Source organism: Protopterus annectens, chromosome 6.part0 (genome assembly GCF_019279795.1).
Source record: "Protopterus annectens isolate FY-2018-M chromosome 6.part0, PAN1.0, whole genome shotgun sequence".
Taxonomy (NCBI): Eukaryota; Metazoa; Chordata; order Ceratodontiformes; family Protopteridae; genus Protopterus; species Protopterus annectens.
The window spans coordinates 970534876-970559794 of record NC_056737.1 but is presented as its reverse complement, the minus strand read 5'-3'; the positions used below and the strand labels follow the sequence as shown (position 1 = coordinate 970559794).

Here is a 24919-nt window from a genome sequence, read left to right as displayed (position 1 = left end):
AAGGTAAGAGATTAATATTTTAATTAAAAAAAAATGTAAATGCAAAAGTGAAACATTGCACTAAAAGAAAAAAGTATATCTCACACACATTCATCCTTCATGAGTCCACCAGATTATATTCACCGCCACCATGTAGTCATTGTAGGTGATATGTACATATTAAGAACCAGTAAAGTCCAGCTCAGCTTTATGCAAAATAATTTTCTAGAACTCCCAAAAATATCTGCAAAGGCTAGGTAGCCACTTACACAGTACTGAAATAAGGAGAGTCACTTTTTTTTTTCTTCCCATTGTAGGGACCTGCCCGAATGATGAGCCCTGACCTCTCTGCTACAGCCCGCGCTGAATTTGCTGTACAAAAACCAGAGGCAGTAGTACATGCCATGAAGGTAGGTCTGTAGTGCATGGCATCTTTGCTTAGGGTCATTTCCAGACAGAGCAGTTGTCCCAAAACAAGTCTCCTGGTAAAAGTTGTTCTAGCTTTCCATGGCCCTGTCAGGTCTCTGTAGTCATGGCCTGCATCTGCAAGACACAGCCTAAGTTACAAGGTGTTGTTTGATAGATGGGGATTAGGCATTTCCTGTGGTAGACTAGTGCATGGTCCTCCTGTTTTTTTTCCATGCTGCTTGTATGACATGAGACCCGGGTACACAACGCCCAAACATTTTGTTGTACTGTCCTTTTCATTGTATAGTAAACGCTAAACCAATTAAAAAATGAAATTGCATTTTTATGAGCAGTGGTGTATGCAGAATTACTGAGATGGCCTTTTATGTTGCTTCTCACTGACTTCACTGCCCAAGTGAACCATTGAAAGTGGGAATTTTCTGGCTGTCCTGGACCAGTTAGCCCATAGTCATAAGTTTTGAGTTGATTTTGCATAATGCCCAGCACAAAAATAATTAAAAATTATATTTTGCATATATTTTCAGATTTAGCCATCTTTGTATGTACATGTACTTTTTCAGTTTCATCACATTATCACTCTGCGATTGACTTGTAAATAAGGCCTGGCACATAATAAAAGAAGGCTGATTTCTAGCAAGTACTGGGCATGTTGTAGGCTTATGCTTAAACAAATTTTACATTCATAATAAGCATTGTTTTTAAAATGTAAATCTATTTTTGCTTGTTTAATGAGAGAGTGGTACACCGATGGAAAAACTTGCCCCTTCCAGCAAAAAAATAAAAGAAATGCAGTTGTCAGCATTCACTCTTCTTTAGTTTTGTTTTTCTATGCTTGACTGCAGAATGGAGAAAGTAAGCCTGTTAAGTATGCCCTTTAAGTTAATTCAACTTTCCCTTCATTCCCATCTCCCCCACCCCATTTCTCAGTGTTACATATCCTGTTGAATGCATTCCTTGAATCCCTCTCCACTACCCATTTCATTCTGTGGGCCCACAATCTTTTCATTGAAGAGTTGCTGTAATCTGTTGTTTGTGCAACCTCCTTCCCCCACCTGTCCTTCATGCTCAGTGCAATCCTTTCACATTTCCCTGTATGACCTTGTGCATCTGTATAATGACACCTTGCCTCTTCTTGTCTATTTTGAGAAGAGCACTGTGTTGCTGATATCCTTTCTCTTCCATCCATGTTCCCTTTTGGTGGCTTCCTTTGGATTTTTTCCAGCAATGTAATGTCCCTGTCTGTACACAGCCAAAAGAATTGTGCACAGTACTTAAGGTTTGGCTTGTTTACGATCCAACAGAGTGGAAAATTTACCTGCTTACTTCTGGAGTCTTACTCCACGAGGATTTGCCCCCGCATTCTGTTGACTGTTGCCATTGCCCCTCTCACTCAGTTCATTGTTGTCTAGTCTGGTTGTGAGCAATACCATCAGTTCCACTCCCCTCTGCTGATATTGTACACCAAGGTTGTTGTGGAATAAGATGTGCTACTTTCTATTTGCCGTCTTGAACCTCAACTGCCACTTTTCAGAGCAGTTGACCAGCCTTTCTAAATCCTTGCTTTGCTGCACTGACCTCTGTTTAGTCAGTGAAAACGATGAGCCTGTTCTCCATTCCCGGAAGTGAACACTGAAGAGTACTGAACCCTCGACTAAGCTCCATGTACACCACTTCTCACCTTCCTTATTGCTGCCATTGTCTCCGATTCTTGCAATTTAACCACATTTCAGTCCATTTCTTTTTCATTCTACCTTCAAATCATCCAATATCCCTAGCAGCTGCAAATGCAGAACAGAATTTTTAACACAGGGATTATACTTTTAAAAAAACCCTGTGTAGTAGCAGCATTTAATTTTAAACAGTAATAGCCTGTAAATATTGATCTGATGTTGTCAATTTTCATTCTGTCCTCAGTCTGTGGGTTCGATTCCGATCCTCAGAACCAACTTGGCCGCTATAGTAGCTTGTGGGAACCAAAAACTCTCGAGCTCATCCCTTACCCACAATGCACTTATCTTAATTACCTCAGATCTCGTTTGCTGCTTTGCAAGTCAGACATGGTGCCATTCCTCTTGAGCCAGATAAGAGACTTTCTTCTGTTATAAGTCTTAAATTCTCCCCTCTTTATTAAAAACTCCTTACCTTTTCATACATTTGTACTCCTTGATACTATTATTAGTATCCTCCTTTTTCTAAACCTAGCTTTCCATCTTTTACACTTTCGTGTAGCTCTTAGATATCACTGTTGATATCTTCTCTCTTTCCATCTCCTCTACACCTTGTGTAACCGTTAAATATCATAGGCGGTATTTCCCTTCTACCTTTTTTTCCTTGAACCTTTTCAAGAGTGCATGTGGTGTGTGCAGTTGTTTCAGTGGCAGATAAAGAACAGGGCCCAGCGAGCTTTAAGTGCTGTGAGAAATGTGGTCGCAAAATTCCCTACTGTGACCCCATTCTCTATGCAAGTATTATCTAAAGATAGACAAAAAGTTAAATCTGATGTATCTAGTCCTACCTCTTCTTCCTCCTCAAAGGTCTCAGAGAAGGCTAAAAAGAGAAGTTTTTCAACTCTGACTTCTCCATTGGTTCCAAGTTCAAAGAAGGCAAGAGTATCAGTTCCATCTTCTCCTTCAAATCCAACATCTAAGTTGTCAAAGCCTTCAGCTCCAACAGGATTGTAAGAACCAAAGACTACTTCCACTCAGTCATCAGATCTGACTGTATCTTTGGTTCCGAACCGGCAAGAAAAATGATATGTTCCGGTGCCGAGTTCTTCAGATCCGACACCTCAAATCACAGATTCATCATCAACTACAATTTTCATACCTAAGACTTATTATTCACCTACAATTGACCCTTTCCCAGACAGACTTCCTTCTCCCTTTTTGGAAAGACCCAGATGTTCTTCGTGTTTCGCTGTTGCAGTCATTACATTTGGGTAATCCTGCTGGCAGGTTGCCCTCAGTCGGCCTGAATTCCAAAGTCCTGGGTCCTACATCGGCTGCTGTCGCCCCTTCAGTCAGGGGTATAAAAGATGCGGCTGACGCCATTTTCTTCAGTCTTTCTTGCCGTGCGGTGCCTGAAGCAGAAGCAGTTCGCAAGTGCCGGTCGGCCGACTCCTGAGATTTTCGTGTTAGAGTTTCAGATCCGAAGTCTTCAATAAAGCTAAATACCCCATTGGGGAAACTTTTTTCTTGCTCCAGACCGATGTCAGAAAAAGTAAATAATTGTATTTCTTGTGGAAAGCAAATACCTCATAAAGATTTTCATTCTTACTGTATTCCTTGCCTAGGCCCTGATCACAACATTTCTGGTTGTCGGTTTTGTGCTAGATTTAACCAATGCACTATTGAGCGTCGGTATGATTTTACTTTAAACTATTTTGGACGCCGGTTTAATTATCCAGAAATGTCGTCGGATAGCCATCCGACTACCGGAGTTCACAAAAAACGCAAAGAAAAGGAGAGAGATAGACAACCGAGGCCCAAAACCGACGACGAAGCTTCTCCTAAGCCAGTCACTGGTTCGCCGGTTCTCAGTGAGGTGCTTTCGCAGCCCCTGATGTCCGCTACTTTAGAGTCACAGGCCGTTACCGACTCCCACATGGAGTCGGCCATGCCGCTGGAAACTCGGATACTATTCCTTCAGGTGGGTCTGGAGCCGCTGAGCAGGCACCGGCTTCTGAGGGTGTATTCAGACCTAAACATCTTTACATTAAACCAATTTCAGCTTCAAAGGCAAAGACTAAAGCACCTTCTAAAGCAAAGAAACAAACTCAAGAGCCACGTGGTCAGGCCTCTATGCCCAAAAAACAGATGCTCAAAATGGCCGAAGACTTGATTACCTTGATCAGGGATTCCCATCCCCCTCCTGATAAGAGGCCTAGGCAAGAGACTGACTATGAATCTTCAGATCAGTTTTCCATTTCTTCTGATTCCTCTTCTGATCAGGAATATTCTCTTCCCCCCTATGAGGATTCTGATGCTGAAGAATCTATACCTTCAGCTTCTCCTCCAGAGGACTATTCTTTTGGGGGAAACCTTGCATACCATGAGGGAGCATTTCCACTAGGAGAGCCAAGATTTTTCAAAATCTAAAAAGAGGCTCAGGGAATTTTCTTTTACTACCTCAACACAGGCCACTAGCCATTTCACCTGTGTTAGACATTGTAGATGATGTGTTTTCGGAGTCTAGTCTTACATCTGACTCCTTACCTCCAGCTGCTGTTATGCCTGACAGATATTACAGGGTTCCTGACTCTCATAAATTCCTTTTTAAAAACCCTGCTGCAGACCCAGAAACTATTTCACAGGGTCCCAAAGGAGTTAAGGCGTCCGCTGCAAAAAACCCTACCCCCTCTGACAGAGATTCTAGGGCACTGGATAGATGGGGAAAAAAGGTTTACACATCTGCTACCTTGGCTGTAAGGGCCTTAAACTGTCAGTTTCATATGCTCAGATATCAGCAACATATCATGGCATTGCTTAAACAGAAAATGTTGTTAAACTCTGAATGTGCAGAAAACAAGGAAATGCAGGATTTATTGCATGCAGCTGAACAAGTTGGAAAGCATACTTTGCAATGTGGTTTTGATTCTTTGGAGGCCTCCTGCAGGGCCACAGTTACGGGTTCTGTGTTTAGGAGGCATGCTTGGTTAAAGGAACAAAATCTGCCTGATCATGTCAAAGTTAAATTATTACATGCACCTTTACAGCATGATACTTTGTTTGGTGTTAAGGCAGAAGAGGTGTTAAAGAAAGTGGAGGACAAAGCTAAATCTATGCAAACTGTCAAATATTTTTTACAAGTACAACCACCTAGGCTTAGTAGACACTGGCCAACAAAGAATTGGGCCTTTCCTGTGTCAGACAGACCTCAAAGGGGCAGATCCCAGGCGCATGGTTCGTACAGGTCAAAGCAATGGGGTGCTTCTACCTCCAGAGTTGGAGAAGGCAAATCACAACCATACAGGAAACGGTTCCAATGACTTCCCCCTGCCTGCACTGAGGACTTATCTCCTGGCAGCACCCTTAGGGGGAAAATTGGCACTTTTTTCTCAAAATTGGCACATCATAACCCAGGACAAGTGGGTTCTAAATATCGTGTCACAAGGCTACAAGTTCCATTTCCATACCCTGCCACAGGCAAACGGCTGGCCAGATCTGCCAAAAAATCAATGGGCAGAGGCACAAAGGTCCATCCCTCATGGACATGGGGGCCATTCAACAAGTACCAGAGCAAGAGCAGAAACAAGAATTTTACTCAAGACTGTTCTTGGTACCCAGAAAGGACAACAATACTGGACCTATCTATTCTGAACACATTCCTGGATATACCAAAATTCAAGATGTTGACTTTGCAGCAGCTTCTGTCCATGCTGGGCAAGAACGCTTGGCTTGTGACTTTAGACCTAAAAGAGACATATCTGCATGTCCCAGTCAGACAAATATGCAGAAGATACCTCAGATTCAAGGCTGGCTCAATGCATTACCAATTCTCTGCACTGCCTTTTGGCTTATCTACTGCGCCCAGGGTCTTTACAAAGTGCCTGGCACCAGTAATTGCATTTTGCAGACAAAGAGGAATACACATATATCCTTACTTGGACGACTGTCTAATTCAAGCAGAGAACAAGGACATTCTTCTACAACATCTGGCATTTGTGAAAAGACTTCTAACATGCCTAGGGTACACAGTCAACGAAAAGATATCAAAACTAGTGCCCTCTCAAGAGATAATATTCCTGGGTGCAAGCTTAAATACAACTGCCCAGATGACTTATCTCACGCCAGACGAACAAAGGCAACTGACTACCTATTTCAAAATGTTGGCAACAAAGGCCCAGTTGTCTGCAAGAAAAATTCTGCAGGCTTTGGGCTTCATGGCATCCTGCATCCTACTAATTCCATATGCAAGACTGCATATGAGGAAACTTCAATGGTACCTAAAAAGTGTTTGGACTCAACATTGCCAAAGCCTGGAAACTATGATTACTCTCATTCCCTGCCTGCAACAGGAGTTTCGATGGTGGGCAAAGGCTTGTCAACAAAACAAGGGACAGCCATTCACATTACCCCCAGCCAGGGAGACACTAACAACGGATGCATCAGATTATGCCTGAGGGGCCCACATGGCAGGAAAATGCATTCAGGGCACATGGACCTCAAACCAAATGCATCTACATATCAATCAAAAAGAGATGCTAGCTGTTCAAAATGCCCTGACAGCCTTTAAGGACCTACTTCATCCGGGACAACTACTGATAAAGACAGACAAACACAAGGTCATGTGGTATGTAAACAAGCAGGGGGGCACACATTCTTACCCCCTTTGCAGACTAGCCATGACTTTGTGGGACACAGCATTGACCTACCAAGTACATCTGCAGGCACAATTCCTGCCAGGAAGGAAAAATACTCTGGCAGACGAACTAAGCAGAAACCTCATGGATCCCCATGATTGGCAGCTGGATCCACAAGTCTTCAGCATGATAACAAGGAAATGGGGATGCCCGGACATAGATCTATTCGCCCCCCCTCACAACTACCAACTAAAAAGATTCTGCACAAGGATTTATCACAGACAAGCATGGAAAGTGGACGCCCTATCTTTCAGCTGGAAAAAACTGCCAGTATATGCCTTTCCCCCACTGCCTCTCCTCCCCAAGGTACTCCTAAAGGTCAGACAGGAAAAGCCAAAGATGATACTAATTGCCCCAGACTGGCCCCGCCAGTACTGGTATCCAATACTAAGGAACTTGTCTCAATGCCCAGCTTGGACCTTACCTCAAATACCTCATCTACTGTCCCAGCAAAACAATCAGATCCTGCACAGCCAACTCAGGACTTTAAACCTGGCAGCATGGCGGATAATGTAGTCATACCAAAACACACCTCTCAGTAAAGCTGTGATGGATGTCATTTTGGATGCCAGAAGGCCTAGTACTAGAAAATCTTATGCTGGAAAATGGAAGAGATTCTGTGCTTGGAACCAGGCACAAGGAACTGATACAGCTGTGCCAAATATTCCTCAGATTTTGCAATACTTAACTGAGATGCTGGACAAAGGCCTATCTTTTTCATGTATTAGAATTCATGCCTCTGCCATTTCGGCTCATTACAATACAGAGCCACCACTCTTTTCTCATCCCTTATTAAAGCAGTACTTCAGAGGAGCCAAAAGTTTAAGGCCTCCAAGGAGATCACCAGTGCCAGCATGGGACCTCAACTATGTCTTGGAAAAACTCACCCTGCCTCCTTTTGAGCCAGCTGCTACTGCTGATATAAAGTTTTTATCTTGGAAAACAGCTCTGCTCCTAGCAATAACTTCTGCAAGATGAGTTTCAGAGCTACAGGCACTCATGGCTGTGGAACCTTTTATCATTTTTTATCCGGACAGGGTCTCTCTGAGGACAAACCCAACATTTATGCCTAAGGTGGTGTCCAGTGTGGCTCTTAACCAAACTATTCATCTGCCAACTTTTTATCCATATCCACAGAACAAGGGGGAGAGAATTCTGCATTCTTTGGACGTACACAGACAGCTTAGATTGTACTTGGACAGAACCAAAGTTTTCAGAAAGACAGAGCAATTACTAGTGGCATACGCTGCAGGATCACAAGGAAAGGCGGTCTCAAAGCAGACTATTTCAAAGTGGATAGGCCACTGCATTCATTTCTGCTACTTACACCATGGCAAGCCAGTGCCCAAGGGCATTAGGCCACATTCAACCAGAGCTGCAGCCACTTCAGCAGCTTTTCTCAGGGGAGTACCAACCAAGGACATTTTAGAGGCTGCTACTTGGAGTTCAGTTTACACCTTTACAAAGCACTATCATCTGCCACTCTACTCTAAATCCAGGGCAGGCTTTGCCACTGCAGTTCTGCAGGGCCTCATAGTCGCTCCTAATGCTGTTTAGCTCCAGCCTCCCAAACATAGCTTTGGGACTCTACCCAAATGTAATGACTGCAACAGTGAAACACGAAGAACATAGTACAGTTGTGTACACTTACCATAAATGTAGATGTTCGAGTGTATTCACTGTTGCAGTCCAGGTTACCCACCCGCCATCCCCCTTTCTGATGGAACCTATCTTTCCTTCTTTGATTTATACAACCTATGTGGTGTATTTGCTTGTAGAGGAAGGTAAAGTTTATATTGGTGCATTTTTATATATATATATATATATATATATATATATATATATATATATATAAATTTTGGCTACCCTTTTAGGAGGCACCTGACATCTGGGGCAAGAAAAACTAAAGAAAATGGCGTCGGCCGCATCTTTTATACCCCTGACGTCCTGAAGTCAGGGAAGGGGCGACAGCAGCCAACGCAGGACCCAGGACTTTGGAATTCAGGCCAACTGAGGGCAACCTGCCAGCGTGATTACCCAAATGTAATGACTGCAACAGTGAATACACTCAAACATCTACATTTATGGTAAGTGTACACAACTGTACTATCTCCATCTAACTTGTCCACTCCTTCTAGAAGTCATACTGAAGATGATGTGGAGAGATTGGTGAGGAAAATTCTTGGAGCACAAGTTGTGACAGGGACCGCCTCAGTTCCTACCCCCATGGGTCATGGACTCCATTCTTCAACTACTCCTCCTTTATCCTTTAATTCCTCCTCTGACATTGCCAGAAGCTTCAGAATCCATGATTCCAAGCTGTCCAGTACTGACTATGTCGGATCCAAAGACATCCTCACCTCCAGATCCGATAAATACTCTGAGTTCTTTGGTTCGGTTAGAACCTGAGACCTCTCAGAGCCATATCTCTCTTGTTGATTCTGAGGGGCTGAAGTCAACTCCTGTTTTTTCAGAGCCATCTCTGCACCCCAGGGCTTCAGTATGGAATAGATAGGCTCTGTTTTCTGCCTCAGGGGGGATCTCCTTGGGGAGGGGAGGGGCCATGGCTCTGAGGTCCACCCACTCAGATCTGGGATCCTTTCCTTCTCTGGGTGGATCTGCTTTCGAGGTTGTGGAAAGAGCCATGTCTGCTTTAGCCACTAGGTTGGTCCCTGTCCTCTCAGAACAGCTAGCTCTGTCACACTTTCATTCAGAACCTCAACCTTTGCCTCTACCAGGACAGCGAGTACCAAAGCCTCAGGTTTCCCAGCAGGGTGCCCCCTGTTCTATCAATACCTCCCCAGGACACCCCGCTGAATATGTCCCTAGGAAGAAGAAGTGCAAGAGGAAGCACTTGGATTTGCCAGAAGAATCTATCACAGAAGACATGGATTTCGATGAGGGCGAAGGATCCCCATGGTCACCTCCTGATGATGTCTCATTTGGAGACATCCTAGAAATCCTTAAGCATAGAGGTGATTGGAAGTCCATCAGTCCTTCATCTGAGAAAGCTGTGTACCTACCTGCAGGCCTTTGGTATCCACCCTTTTACTTCCTTAGTCACTCTGCGTGCCAATGAGCTCATTGAGTTGATCTCTCAACAGGCATGGAAGGCCCCTGATTCAGTTGAGCGGATCTCCAGGAGACCTGACAAAATTATCACTGCCCTTGAGGATAAGCCATTTTGGACCAAAGGTTTGCCTGTAGATGCCATGGTCTTGGCAGCAGCCCCAAAAAGGAACTACCAGAGGAAAGTACCTCTATCCTTCCTCCCAGTAAGGAGTCTCGGACGTTAGATAGGTTTGGGAAGTAAATTTATGCATTGTGGTGGTCCTTGAACTACCTGGCACACTTCACCAGACTTCAGAGGGATTTGATTAAAGAAGTTTCAGATACCATCAGGAGCTGTTTCTGAAGAGGTTTGAGAGTCGGTTACCTCTCAGTTGGCCACCCTAAATTCAATTTCTAATTCTTCCATAAGGCTCATTTCGCACGTAGCCAAAGGAATGACTAGAGCTGCAGGTTCAGGTGTTGCCATAAGGAGATATGCTTGGATGTGCTTGTGTGATTTTGCAGAGCCCTTTAAGTCTTCATTCATGAATGCTTCTTTTAACAGCACATCACTGTTTGGCCCTAAAGTTAAAGACTCATTGACAAGGTTTGAGAAAGATGGGAAACCCTTTCTGCTGTGGGCATACGTTTTTCCAGTGTGCAAAGATCCTTTTTGAGGAATCAACACAGGTAAATCTCAAGGATTTTCTCAGGACACGTGGTGGTGGTTTCCCCAGGGGCGGGGGGGGACTCTAATGGCAGATGCCGCTCTCATGGCAGAGTGGGCTCACAAAGCCAAGGGTACAGAGAGTCCTTCTTTGGTAAACCCTTTCAGCGCTACTGAAAGGAGGCCCGATTGTCCTCTGGAAATACTCTGAGGTCATTGGTCCCTGCATCAGAGAGCCTGGCTTCAAATTACTTCTGACATATGGGTGCAGATGATTACATCAAGAGGTTCTATTATACCATTTTCAGTTCCTCTGTCCACTTACAAAAAAATCCCACAAGTCCCACCCAGTCAATGGGAATAATTAGCAGTACAAGTCCAAAAGCTGCTAGGAAGAAAAGAGTCATCCAGGAGGTCCCACCATACCAGAAAGAATCCAGGGTTTACTTAAGGTTCTTTTTAGTACCAAAAAAAGACAGGGGACTGGTGACTAGTTCTGGATTTCAGCAAATTAAACAAATCTGTTCGGTGAACCAAATTTCAGATGGTCACGGTTCAGTCCATTCTTCCTTTTTTGGAACTGGGCAACTGGATGTGCTCGATAGACCTTCAGGATGCGCACTACCACATAAAGATGCACAGATGATCCAGAAGGTTCTTGCAGTATGTCTGGGAGTGAGTCACTACCAATTTAGAGTACTGCCCTTTGGCCTCACTACAGCCCCCAGGGTGTTCACCAAGTGCATGGCAGTAGTAGCAGCTCACTTGAGACTGCAAGGATTCCAGGTGTTTCCATATTTGGATGACTGTCTCATCTCCACCACAACCAGATAGCGACTACTAGAGGCAAGAGAAAAAGTTCTCCAAACATGCTGTTCCCTGGGCGTAACCATAAATTATGAAAAAAATCGTATCTGGAACCAAACACTGGATTTCGTAGGGGCGTCCTTAAACACAAAGACCGCAGTTGTCTCCCTTCCCCCACAAAGGCTAGAAACGGTCTGTTTTCAAGTTAAGAAAGTGATCAACAGCAACAAAGTCCCAGCAAGATTAGTTCTTCAGGCACTGAGATCCGTGGCAGCATCGATAACATGTGTCCCCTTGGCCAGATGTCACATGTGAATTTTACAGTGGCCACTTGCAACACAATGGTCCATTCTTTATCAACCAGTGTCAACACCGATTATAATCACCAGTATCTGCAAAAGAGATTTTACATGGTGGATTCAATTGGATCAAATTCTGCAAGGTCGTCCTTTCACTCTTACATAGCCCAAGGCCACAGTGACCACGGATGCTTCCCAGCTAGGTTGAAGTGCAGAGTTATCCTCATTGCACCTTATTGGCCTCGACAGATTTGGTTCCCCTTCCTTTGGCCTCACCTAATTCGACAGCCTTGTATTCTGGATCCAGTGCCAGATCTCCTGTCTCACCTGACAGGCATGACTCATCCAAACATTCCAAATCTCAAGCTGACCGCTTGGTTTTTCCAGTTCCATTAGTAGCCAGACAACGTATGCTTTCCTTCCTGTCTGACACATTTTGCTATCTTCTCATAAGCCTTCTATGCAAAAGCTTTACTCTAGTAAATGGAAGAGATTTGCAAATTGGGCACTCCAGAATGACATTGAACCTTTTTTGACTCCAATTCATGACAGCTTCCATTTTCTAGCTGCACTTTTCAATGAAGGAGTTTTGGCTTCCACAATCAGAGTACAATTAGCAGCTGTATCCAATTTTTACATTGGCTTTCAAGACTTTTCAGTCACTTCTCAAAAGCTTTATAAAGCTTTTTTGAGGAGTACTCTTCCTTTAAACTGTCCTCCTTCGGACCTGAATCTGGTGCTGCAATCAATCACTCTATCTCCCTTTGATCCTGCAGATGAGTGTGATATTAAGTTCCTGAAATGGAAAACAATTTTCTTGGTGGCAGTAAATTCTACAAGAGAAATTTCAGAGAATCAAGCTTTCTCTTCTAAACCTCCATATCTAATTTTCCACAAATATAGAGCATCGCTCAGGACCCACCCCTCTTTCCTACCTAAGGTGGATTCAGAGACCAATATCAAGCAACGTATTAACCTGCCAGTATTTTTCCACAGCATCTCTAACAAAGGTGACTATCGCTTACATTTACTGGATATTCATAGACAATTATGATTCTGTCTTCATAGAACAAAAACATTTCAGAAAGTCAGACCAGTTATTTGTCTCCTTCTCACATACCAGACTGGGAAAGGGCGTTACCAAAGTAACTTTAGCCAGATGGCTCACAAATTGTATCTCATTAGTTTATACCAAATTGGGTGTGTCGTTGTCAAACGTCTTACAAGCCCATTCAACCAGGGCCATAGCAACATCAGCTGTATTTCAGTCTAGAGCTTCCATGGATGACATCTGTGCATCAGCACCTTGGGCTACTCCCCATACCTTTATTACTCATTACAAATTGGACCTGTTCTCCAGGGGTAGAGCATCATTCAGCTCAATGCTGCTCAGGAACATCCGTCCTTAAGCCAACCAGGATACAAAGTAGCTGGGGACTCTGTCCCAAATGTTGAGGATAGAATGAAAATGGACATCAGATAAATAAGTTATGTACTCACCATAACATTCTATCTGTGTTGTCCATTTTCATTCTTCCTCAGCTTCCTACCCACCAACCCCCCTGCCCTTGACTTCTGGAAGATTGTGGTAATAAATAAAATATTATCTCCTTTTTTGGATTACATTTACAGTTCCAGATATAGTCTCCATGTAAGTATTTATCTTTTCTATCAACAAACTCAATCTGAGGTAATTAAGATAGATGCATTGTGGGTAAGGGATGAGCTCCGAGAGTTTTTGGTTCCCACGAGCTACTGTAGCAGCCGAGTCAGTTCTCTGGATCGGAACCGAACCCACAGGTTGAGGAAGAATGAAAATGGACAACACAGATGTAACATTATGGTGAGTGCATAACTTCTTTTTTGGATGTTATCAGCCTTTTGTTTGCACTCCAGCGATTGCTTAGAGGTGTGTAATGCAATGTAATGTACACTGGTGCTGAATATGATGCATCTAAGATGTGGAAGGAAGTACAGGCTTTCTGTAAAATAATGATTATCATGTGGAATCCTTCATCTGTTAAGGAAGTAGAATTTTCACATACCTTCTTAAATAAAAACATTAAAAGTATGTTGCTGTAAAACATACGTAAGAAAGGCGTAAGCTGTAATTAATGTTTTTCATTGTGTAGGTCCTTGAAGTCCATGAGAATCTAGATCGGCAGTTACCAGACTGCTATGAAGAGGATCTGAGTGAAAAGGAGAAAGCTATCGTTCGAGAAATGTGCAATGTAAGTTCCAAGAAAATTACGGTTTCTTATAAAAGTCCATGTGTATTATATTAGTTATTTAAACTGCACCTGTTTCCTGGGATTTTGCTTGTTTTCCCAGCATGCCAAGTGCTTCTTCTTACTGTAATTGCTGCTATTTTTACAATAGTGTCAGAAAGGTATTTATTCATAGGTTTGTACTAGGCTATTGGCCCTAGGGCCTGTACAAGCCTAGCCATAACAATTAACTGGACATTTCTTCCCACAATATTTACTTCCCTGGACCCCTGTCTAGCAGGGTGACTGACGTGATCCCCGGGGTGAATTTCCTTTCTCCCATCCAATCATCAAGGTTCCTTTTGAAGAGGGCCAAGGAGGCGCTCTGCTTGACATGTATGGGCAGTCTATTCCAGAGTATGGGGAGTCTCTGGGTCAGGAACCTATCCCTCCAGCATGTTTTGTTCATTGTGATGACAAGGTTTAGATCCCTGGAGCATGTGGCTCAAGACGGATTGGGATTTCTTTAAGTGGAGCATGTCCAACAGCTCAGGGTTTGACATGGCCTTGTATGTTAAGCAGAGATCACCTCTGAATAGACGATATGCCACAGAGTATAGCTGGAGTTTTTTTAGATGGTCAGCATAGAAATGTTTTCTCCGAAGGGTGATAATGCAGAGGACTTCCTTTCTTCTGTTTGCGCATTGTCGTGTTGTCATGTCTGATCTTTCTGCAGTCTCACCATGTTTATTCATTTTTTTCTCCGCATTCATTCAACAGGTCTGGTTTGATCTATTCTGCCCTTTCACTCTTGCTAGGTACTTAACTGCCCCGATGTTGAACCATACTTTTGTTTTTATGCTTAGTGACTTCTGGAAACAGCATCACCAGCTACCAGCTGTTTACTGTTGGAAAATATGCATGTATCCTTGCCATACTTTTGTTTTTCATATTTTGCATGCATTGAGCCTATAGCTCAGTCCTTCCACAACTGTTGAATGAATACATAATGTAATTTTTAGCCACCTTCTAAATCACCTATATTCTCTGCAATGTTGCAAGTGAGAACTAACAGTTACAGGAGCTCTGTTATCTGTCATGCGTAAACATCAAAAGTGCATAATGAAAAACACTGCGCTTTTAATCAAGACACATTAGTTGCTTACAGATACTAAAGTACTTAATAGAAAAATTACATACAGTAGATACAAGATGTTTGTCATAAGAATCATTGTTGCAGTTTACTCTTAATATTTGAGAATTGGCCACAGGCAGGTGTCATTTCCAGCCAGACGTCAAGTGCAGTCAGATATCCCTTGACACCTAAACCAGGTACAGTGGTACTTCCTATACCAAAGGAGGTCTCTGTAAATTTGGCTGTAAAAGGAGAGCATCTCACATCATCTTCAGTACTCACTTCCTATTGAAGTCTGTTGGGTATCTTCAGGCAAAGTTTCCGAAGTGATAAGAACCCTGCCATGTTTTGGTACTTTCATTTTTTTGCTTTAGTATTATTGTTACTTTGCAGCTTTGTTGTTAAGATTTGATTGTTTGTTTGCCTTTTTGTTGAGGGTGGTTATTAGTGACTGATTTTGCACTCAAAAAACATCATCAACCAATGTGCGTGCAGGTAATAGAATCCTCCAGAGGGCCATCATTTACATTGCTTATTTAATCTCAGAGAAGATTGTGATGCAGCTAAATATGAACATGGTAAATCCTGTAACAAAAAGTTAAGTTTGGAAGAGAAAAAAAATTGAATTTTTGTACTGCACAGAGGAGGTTGTTGGCACTGAGACAAAGGACACCTATCATGACTGCTAGGCCTTTTGGCCTGTCATTGTCCAAGACTTGGGTGCTGAATCCCCAGATCCCAGGCCCACTAGTTCCCACTTGATTTGATAATTGTTAATTGTAGAGGTACGGAGGAATGTAGAGTGGCCATGCAAACCGCCACTCCATCTCTGATGCAACCTCCTCCCTCTTCCAAGTCATGGATTGTTCTACAACAGAAAAGGAAGTTCCCCTCCTCTACCCCTGAAGAGTCGCTGAATTATGACATTGAACAGCAGGATTTTAGCCACTGACCAGATCTACTTTTCTATGAATAATGATGCAACAGTGACACCATTTGTTTGGGTTCCCGTGCAGCACTTATGGCCACCTAGGAAAGGAATTTTGAACTCTTAAGCACTGAGGAACCAAAGTTTTTTGATGTGCATCTAGTGGTCAGGCATTTGATGATGACTGCTATTTTAACTATCTTTACATTGCATAACCTGTTGTATAGTCTTTCATTTTTATGTATACTGCATTCTGATAAGCTGTGAAGTACAGATTTCTGTATCTTCCCAAGCTGAACCTGAAATGGTCCCTCTAGGTCATTGTTCAATCCTGGTTGATAAATTAAAATAAATAAAATACTTGTATATTACATAGGCTCATAGGTAGGTACTAGGATATCTGCCCGAAGGCATTTATAAGCGTAGCCAGAATGTGTTGGCTTTCGCCACCCCCTTAGATTAGTTCCCTGTGCCTCTGTCCAGCGGAGCCATTGAAGTGATCCTCAGGGTAAACTTTCTGTTTCCCATCCACTCGTCAAGGTTTCTCTTGAAGAGTGTTAGCAAGGAGCTCTGCCTAATGTAGATTGGAATCTTGTTCCAAAGCATGGGAAGTCTCCGGGACAGGAATCTATCCTTCCAGCTCGTCCTATTTATTGTGATGAGGTTTAGATCCCTAGAGTGTGTGGCTCGAGGGGATATGGTTTTCTTTAGGTGGAGCATGTCCATCAATTCTGGGTTGGACATGGCCTTGTATGTCAGGCAGAGATCACCTCTGAATAGGCAGTATGCAACCGAGTACAGCTGGAGTTTCTTCAGTCGAGCTGCATAGGGCATCTGTTTGAGGCCAGTGATGATCTTGGTGAAGTACTTCTGTGGTCTTTCAAGCTGTTGCAGGTGTCTTGTAAGGTACATCCCAAATGGGGCATTGTACTCTATGATGGGTCTGATGAGTGATGAGTAGAGGGGCACAATGACCTCTTTTGATCTGGATGGAAACCCTTTTGTGTTTAGGTGGGCCACATAGAATGATTTTCTAACCACTTTGGCAATGTGATTATTAAAGGAGAGATTACTATCTACTTGGGTCCCCGATCCCTTATTACGTCTTCTGTATTTAGGGGACTGCCACCTATGTGGTAGTTTTGGGTACTTTGTTTTTTCCAAAGGGGGGATGACTCTGCACTTTTTGGCATTTAGCTTGAGGCCATGGTTTTGACACCAGGTATCTGTCTCAGCGAGACCCTTTTGGAGGATGTCTGTGTCAGACGGAGAGTCAGATATAACCCCTAGTTTGCAGTCATCTGAGAACTTGGTCAGCATATTTAAGTAAATCATACATAGATGAGTAAGTAAATACTCTCCATAACAATGATAATAATAATGTAGAATTTTGGCAAATGTTTTGGATGGTAGTCCCATCTGTTTTCTGTGAATGTTTTTTTTATTGTCTAACCTTGGAAGTTTGGGTAAGAGAAAAAGTGCCCGTCAGTTACAGTGTAGAGTTTCTACAGTTTCTAATAGTTCCTGCCCTGATTAAGAGAGGCATGTTTTTCACAACTAGTTAAACTGAGCAAAGATGGATCATTACTGCTATCAACATTATATACCCTACTCTGCATTATGTTGTATACCTGTACCATTATATACAGCAAAGCAGAAATGTGTTACAGAGGAAGGTAGCTCAGCACTCAGCCAAGTGTTTAAATCAGGTAGAAGGAACTAAATATGAAGTGCTTACTTCAAATGGTACACAAAAATCCAGGCTTCCTTATATACGCCTACAGTCCTGTGAAAATTAACTTTTCATCCTTCCCTGTGCTCTTCCTTTTCTAGTCCACATTTTAGATCACCGTCCTTATTTGTTTTACTGACCTTGCCTTAGGTATGGCATTTAGTTTTTCTAGAAATTAACAGAAGTTTCATATCCTTCAGCCAAATACGTGAAGTAACTGATCCAATTAGATCACATGCAGGTTGTCTCCGGGTTTGCTCAACATTAAATGGCTTTTGAGTTTATTCACTAAATTTCTGTATTGTTCAGTTACATTTAAAGTAACAGAGGCAATTTTTCTCAACTGCTTTGTATTTTTCAAGTACAGGAGATCTTTAAGGCATGCTCCTTAGCTTTATGTTTGTCACTGTTTACTTATTGCATCAGTTAACACCTTATGAATTCATCCCCGAAGGCAGAACTTAAAATGAATTGCAAATCAACATGCATTTCTCAAGCATTCAGCATTACATAAGTAAGTGCAGAAATGTTTTAACACCATTTCTGCTAGCAGGATAAATCTTCAAACATATAGCTAGCAGTATTCATCTGAATGAATGATTTTGGGTGAATGTTTATTTTCATACTGATACAGAGACTTTGATCACAGTTAGAGGTCATATAATTTTGCCAGTGCCACATAAATTGCTTGTTTCCAGCTTCTTGATTAATCTGTGGTGTGTAGTTAATTTGCAGATAAGTTTTCTCTCTCTCTAGTCATATAAAGTGATTAAATGCTGGTATATATTCATAAACTGCATGCATCCATCTTCAATATTGTAAAACAGCGTTCATGTATCTGAAATGAACCGGTGCACATTAAAAACATTTGCACATCTATCGGTGCTTCTTTCAACATGAAATACTCTATTCTTTGGCTAATCATATTTCTAACCAGTATAGTTGCTCAGAAATTGTAAATGTATGTATTATTTTGTGGCCTTTAACAGGGCTTCTGCCATTACACTCATTATAAACATTGGTAATTTGATGGCTGTGTGGTATAGATAGATTAAACTCCGACGGTTTTGGGACAGTTGAGGCATAGGAAGACCTCACAGGAGAGGAAGACAAATGAAGTGTTTGTCTAATTGCCCTTCCTTGGAGAAGGGTATGGGGTGCGTCTGTTCTGGAACAAGCCTTACATCAACGATCCCTGTGAATAAAAGGGGGAAAAAGGAAGTATCTGCTCAGAAGGGGAGGAGGGCTTAGTAGGGAATTGCATCACTTGCAAAAGTGTGTGACAAAGTTGTCATGTTAGCTCACTGCATACCCACCTGTTGGGTACTTAAACAGGCATGCATAAGAGAAAAGCCTTCTGACAGCTTTCCAGGTGACAGCCACCTCATGACCACCAAACTGCTACCCCTATAAGAATGAATAGGTTTAACAGCAGTTGCTGGGATGACATAGCGGACCAAAAAGTATATTGTGTATTAACCACACTTTCCACGCACTAATAATAAACATGCAACTTTTGTTAGTTACTGTACGCCCTAGTTTTTACTAAATTTGTATTTCCTATCCATTTTTTTCTGTAATATGTTAGCTGTATTAAATTTCTCAACTTTTATTCTACTTGAAATTTGAACTATAAACACTAAGTATCTGATATGTATGTTGAACTGTTACAGTATTGCACTCTGTGGAGCTTTTCTCCTTGGGCTTCCACTGAAAATGGGCTGTTTTTGTGCTCAGTCGGACATTCCCAGTAAACAAATGGAAATAAATAAACTTATCTACAGTAAGTGTTTCCGTTAGACTGAAGAATCTGCATGTAAATGATTCCATTATTTTATTTTAGTTTATTTGCTAACTGCGGGTAGAGGCCAAGTCTGAGTACCTTTTTCAGCCATATCTCTAGACAAAGGCAAAACATAAATATGATTATTTTAAGGAATGAACTATAGAGTAACTGCATTTTGTTTTAGTTTTCTAAACTGAAGCATTGTGTGAGTGTAACTGCAACTCTTGTAGACATTTGTGAGTTCCATATTTGCTGCGTGTCATTGTATGATGTCCTTCGTGTTTCACTGTTGCAGTCATCACATTTGGGTTATCCCTGCCAGGATAGCCCTCAGCCGTCCCGAATACCAGAGGCTTAGTATTTCTGCATCGGTTGCTGTCGCTTCAGGACTGACGTCAGGTCGTCCGTAGTATAAAGTAAGGCAGTCGATGCCATTACATCAGTCTTTCTTGCCGTAGAGCCTGAAACAGAAGCAGTTTGCATGAGTGCTGGTCGGCCGCTACCTGAGTTTCCTCTGCCAGTATGAAGCTGAAGTCTTCTAAAGTGAAGTACCCTGTTGGGGATCCTTTTTTCTTGCACTAACCGATGTCAGAAAAAGTTAACAATTGTCTCGTCTGTGGAAAGCAAGTACCACACCGAGACTTTCATTCTTACTGCATCACTTGTTTAGGCCCAGACCACGATGTCCCCCGCTGTCGCTTCTGTGCTTTGTTCAGCACCAGAACTATTTGTTGTCGGGCCCTTATTGTAGCTAGATGTTTTCGCTTACAGTCCTCGAATTCCGATATGGCTTCAGTAAGCCATCCGACAGCAGATCTTCTGAAAAAACGTAAAGATAAAGACAGAGACAGACTGCACAGGTCCAAACCTACAGACGACACTTCCGTTAAGCTAGTCGTCAGTTCTCTGGTCCTCAATGAGGCGCTTTTGCAGCCCCTGATGCCTGCTTCTGTGGATTCGCAGGCTGCTATCGAGACCCTTTCGGAGTCTGGTATGCCGCAAAGCTCTTCTTTGACTAAGGGTCCTGCGGTCGGCTCTACCTTAGATAGGTCCAGAGCCACTGAGCAAGCACCGGCTTCTGAGGAAGTCCTTCACACTACAGATTCTCAACACAAACTGACGTCTTCTTTCGCAACTATCGTTCTTTCGAAAACTACCGAGTTTCTTAGAACCAGGGTATGAACCACACCCAAGAAGCCGATGACCCAATCTCAGGCACCTGCTTCCTTGCCTCAGTCTCAAATGCTTAAAATAGTGGAAGACCTTATCATGCTGATCAGGGGAAGCCAAGCTACCCCCACCAAAAGGAAAAGAGATTTGTCCCCTGTAGTTTTGTCTGAACAAGAGTCAGATGACTCTGATGCATCTGAATATGAAGACATGCAACTCCTCTCTACTTATGAGGATTCTGAGGCAGAGGATTCCATCCCTTCCGCCTCTCCCCCAGAGGATTTTTCCTTTGGGGAACCCTTCATACATTAAGGGAAAGGGAGAGTCAGGACTACCCTCAGTGTAAATTAATACCCAGGGAATTCCTAGATCTTCCACAGCACAGACCCCTGGCCACCCCCCCAGTCCTGTATGTTGTGGAGGATGTTTTCCTGAAATCCAGTTTGACTCCTGACACCCTCCCTCCTGCACCCAGAAAACCAGACAGGTACTTCAGAGTCCCTGACTCTCACAAATTTCTTTTTAAAAATCCTACTGCTGACCCTAAGGTAATTTCTCAAGGGCCTAAAGGGATTAAAGCAACCTCTGCTAAGAATCCCACCCCCTCAGATAGGGATTCACGAGCACTAGACATATGGGGTAAAAAGTATACATCTCAGCTGTTCTTGCTTTCAGGGCACTAAATTGTCAGTTCCATATGCTAAAATTTCAGCAACATACCATGGAACTCCTCAAACAAAAAATGTCTTCCTTTCCTGCTTGTGCAGAATCTAAGGAGTTACAAGAGTAAATGTATTCTGCAAGTCAAGTAACTAAACACACCTTGCACTGTGGTTTTGACGTCCTAGAAGCTTCTTGCAGGGCAGCAGTCACCAGATCTGTCATTAGAAGGCATGCATAGCTTAAGGAAAAGCCCTTGCCAGACCATGTCAAATCTAAATTTTTGGATGCCCCCCTGCACAAAGGCAACTTATTTGGCACTAAGGCAGAAGAGGTCTTAAAAAAGATGGAAGAAAAAGCAAAATCTATGCAGACAGTTAAGGATTTCTTACAGGTCCAGCCACCCAGGTTCAGCAGGCATTGTCCCACCAAGCACTGGTCCTTTCCTTCTCCCACTAAGCCAGTCCAGCCCAGACCCCAGGGAACCAGAACCCCCAGACAGCAGCTACACGGAATGCAGAGATCTAAGCAGTGGACTACCTCCACTTCAAAACCAGGGAGTTCTAAGTCACCCCCTTATGGTAAGAACTCACAATGACTCACCTCCTCCCGCTCCCTCTGCCCACCTTCTCTTACCCCTAGGAGGAAAACTCTCCTTTCACGCAAGCACTTGGGCCACCATTACCAACAACCACTGGGTTCTCAACATAATGTCCCAGGGATACAAATTTTCTTTCAACACCCTTCCTACCCAAGGGTTCCCAGATTTACCTCCAAACCAGTGGGCAGAGGTGCAAAAGCAAGTCCTTTCCCTGCTCTCTATGAGGGCAATAGAGCACGTTCCAGCAGAACAGAGAGGCCAAGGTTTCTATTCCAGACTTTTTCTGGTACCCAGAAAAGAGGGCACCTGGCACCCCATCCTCGATCTATCCATTCTAAACACCTTCCTGGTAATCCCAAGATTCAAAATGCTCACCCTCCAGCAGCTGCTACCCATGCTCTCCAAGGATGCTTGGCTAGCCACTCTAGATCAAAAAGAGACCTACCTCCATATTCCTATCAGGGAATCATGCAGGAAATATCTCCATTTCAGGGCAGGATCTCAGCACTTTCAGTTCTCTGCGCTTCCCTTTGACCTATCTACTGTTCTCAGAGTTTTCACAAAATGTATGGCTCCGGCCATTGCCTTTTGCAGACAAAGGAATATCCAGATTTACCCATACTTAGATGACTGCCTAATTCAGGCAGACAGCCAGGAAAAGCTGCTTAAGCACCTAGGCTTTGTAAAGTCCTTACTAACCTCCCTAAGGTACACAATCAACGAAAAGAAATCCAAAGAGGTGCCCACCCAAAGGATCATATTCCTAGGAGCAAGCCTGGACACAGCATCCCAGATGGCATTCCTTACACCAGAAAAGCAAATTTCCTGACAGTCTACTTCTCTCAACTAGCCACCAGACCCCAGCTATTTGCAAGAAAGATCCTGCAAGCTCTGGGGTTCATGGCATCTTGCATACTATTCATTCCATATGCCAGACTGCATATGAGGGAACTTCAGTGGTACCTAAAAAGCCATTGGTGTCAACACTGTCAAGACCTGGAGACTCTTATACATGTAATTCCTTGCCTCAGAAAATATTTTCTTTGGTGGGCAACAGCATGCTCCCACAACAAGGGTCTACCTTCTCACTACCCCCTGCTGCCCAGACCCTCACCACAGACACATCAGACTATACCTCTGGTGCACACCTGGACGGCAGGTGCATACAGGACCAATGGAGCCCAGAGCAAATCCCTCTGCACATCAGCCAAAAAGAGATGATGGCTGTCCAGCACGCCTTGATAGCTTTCTAGCCCCTTCTCTCCCCAGGGGCTCTCCTGATCAAAACAGACAAACGCCACTGTAATGTGGTATATCAACAAGCAGGGAGGGACCCACTCCTACCCTCTATGCAGGCTGGCCATGACCCTTTGGCACACAGCCTCTGCTATGCAACTCCACCTGTTAGCACAATTCCTACCAGGTTCTGTCAACTCTCTGGCAGACCAGTTAAGCAGAAATCTTCTAGACCCTCATGAGTGGCAGCTCAACAGAAGAACCTTCACCTTAATAACTCAGAAATGGGGCACCCTGAAGGTTGACCTCTTTGCTTCCCACACCAACCATCAGCTCAGCAAATTCTGCACCAGGGAGCATCACTGCATGGCTTGGAAAGTTGAGGCCCTGTCCTTCCCTTAGGTCAATCTGATGGTCTGTGCCTTTCATCCATTACCTCTCATCCCCAGGGTACTTCTCAAAATAAAGGATGAAAAACCAAGGACAATTCTTATAGCTCCAGACTGGCCTCGCCAGCACTGGTAACCCTTGCTGCGCAGCCTGTCCCCACTGCCACCATGGCATCTTCCTCAGATTCCAAACCTCCTGACCAAGAGGGAAGAGGAATTCATGCATCCCCAATTGCACATACTCAGTTTGGCAGCTTGGCTTATTCTCTAACCCCCGATCAATCTGCCAACCTCAGTAAACAGGTTCTAGATGTTATACGTGAGGCCAGACGCCCTAGCACTAGAAATTCTTATGATGACAAATGGAAAAGATTCTGCACCTGGATTCAGGCTAAGGGAGCCAATACGGCACAGCCCTCCCTTCCTCTCATCCTGGATTACTTAGCTAACCTACTACACAGTGGCCTCTCTTTTTCCTCTATTAAAATTCATGCCTCTGCTATCTCTGCTCATTTTCCCACTGAGCAGCCCCTTTTCTCACATCCCTTAATCAAACAGTTCCTAAGAGAGGCTAGCAACTTGAGGCCACCCAGAAGAGCCCCAACCCCAGCTTGGGACCTTAACTTTGTGTTGGAAATGCTCATCCTGCCCCCCCCCAAACCAGCTTTTTCTGCAGAGCTAAAATTTCTCTCCTGGAAGACAGCTTTCCTTCTGGCCATCACTTCAGCCAAGAGGGTCTCTGAGCTGCAAGCACTCATGGCTGTGGAACCCTTCATCATCTTCCATGCTGACAGGGTATCTCTCAGGACTAACCCTTCTTTCATGCCCAAGGTGGTGTCCAGTGTGGCTCTCAACCAATCCATTCATTTGCCCACTTTTTTCCTAATTCCCAGAACAAGGGGGAAAGGATCCTGCACTCTGTATATGTGCACAGGCAGCTCAGATTCTATATAGACAGGACAAAATCCTTCAGAAAATGTGATCAGTTGCTGGTTAGCTTTGGTACAGGGGCAGAAGGCAAAGCCATCTCCAAACAAACCATTTCCAAATGGATAGCTCACTGCATCCATTTCTGCTACAAACAATTTATTTATTTATTTATTTATTTTATTTTACATTTGTTGACCAGGCTAGTCTAGCTGGATATATGTCCATTTTCAGTAGATGCCCGGGGAGATAAGCTCCAACATTCAAAATGAAATTACATTAAAAAAACATGTGAAAAAACTTTACAGCTGTACATGAACATAGGCAAATAAAGATAACATTTTAACTGGTGACAAAGTTATAAAGTACAAATTGCAGAAAGTAGAACATTTAGATAAGAATATTATTACAAAATATTGCTTAAAGTGGTATTTATGGTGAATACTAGCATAATGTGTAGTAATAGAGGATACAGGATAGTATGAAGAAGCCTGGCAGATATGTTAGTATATCATGTGGTATAAGAAGTGGAAAGAATACATATATATAGAAATA

At 43.2% G+C, this 24919-nt stretch overlaps 1 protein-coding gene across 3 annotated transcripts in view; it reads left to right on the top strand.

The window, feature by feature from the left end:
- The window catches only part of CCDC85C (coiled-coil domain containing 85C), a 967849-nt gene that overhangs the window by 932344 nt on the left and 10586 nt on the right, over window positions 1-24919 (top strand). For 2 of the 3 annotated variants that reach the window (XM_044074608.1, XM_044074609.1), the window contains 2 exons: window positions 297-389; window positions 13726-13824. In XM_044074608.1, coding sequence (XP_043930543.1) covers window positions 297-389; window positions 13726-13824 — 192 coding nt within the window. The remainder of the gene's footprint in view (window positions 1-296; window positions 390-13725; window positions 13825-24919) is intronic. The other variant, XM_044074610.1, reaches the window with a different exon arrangement.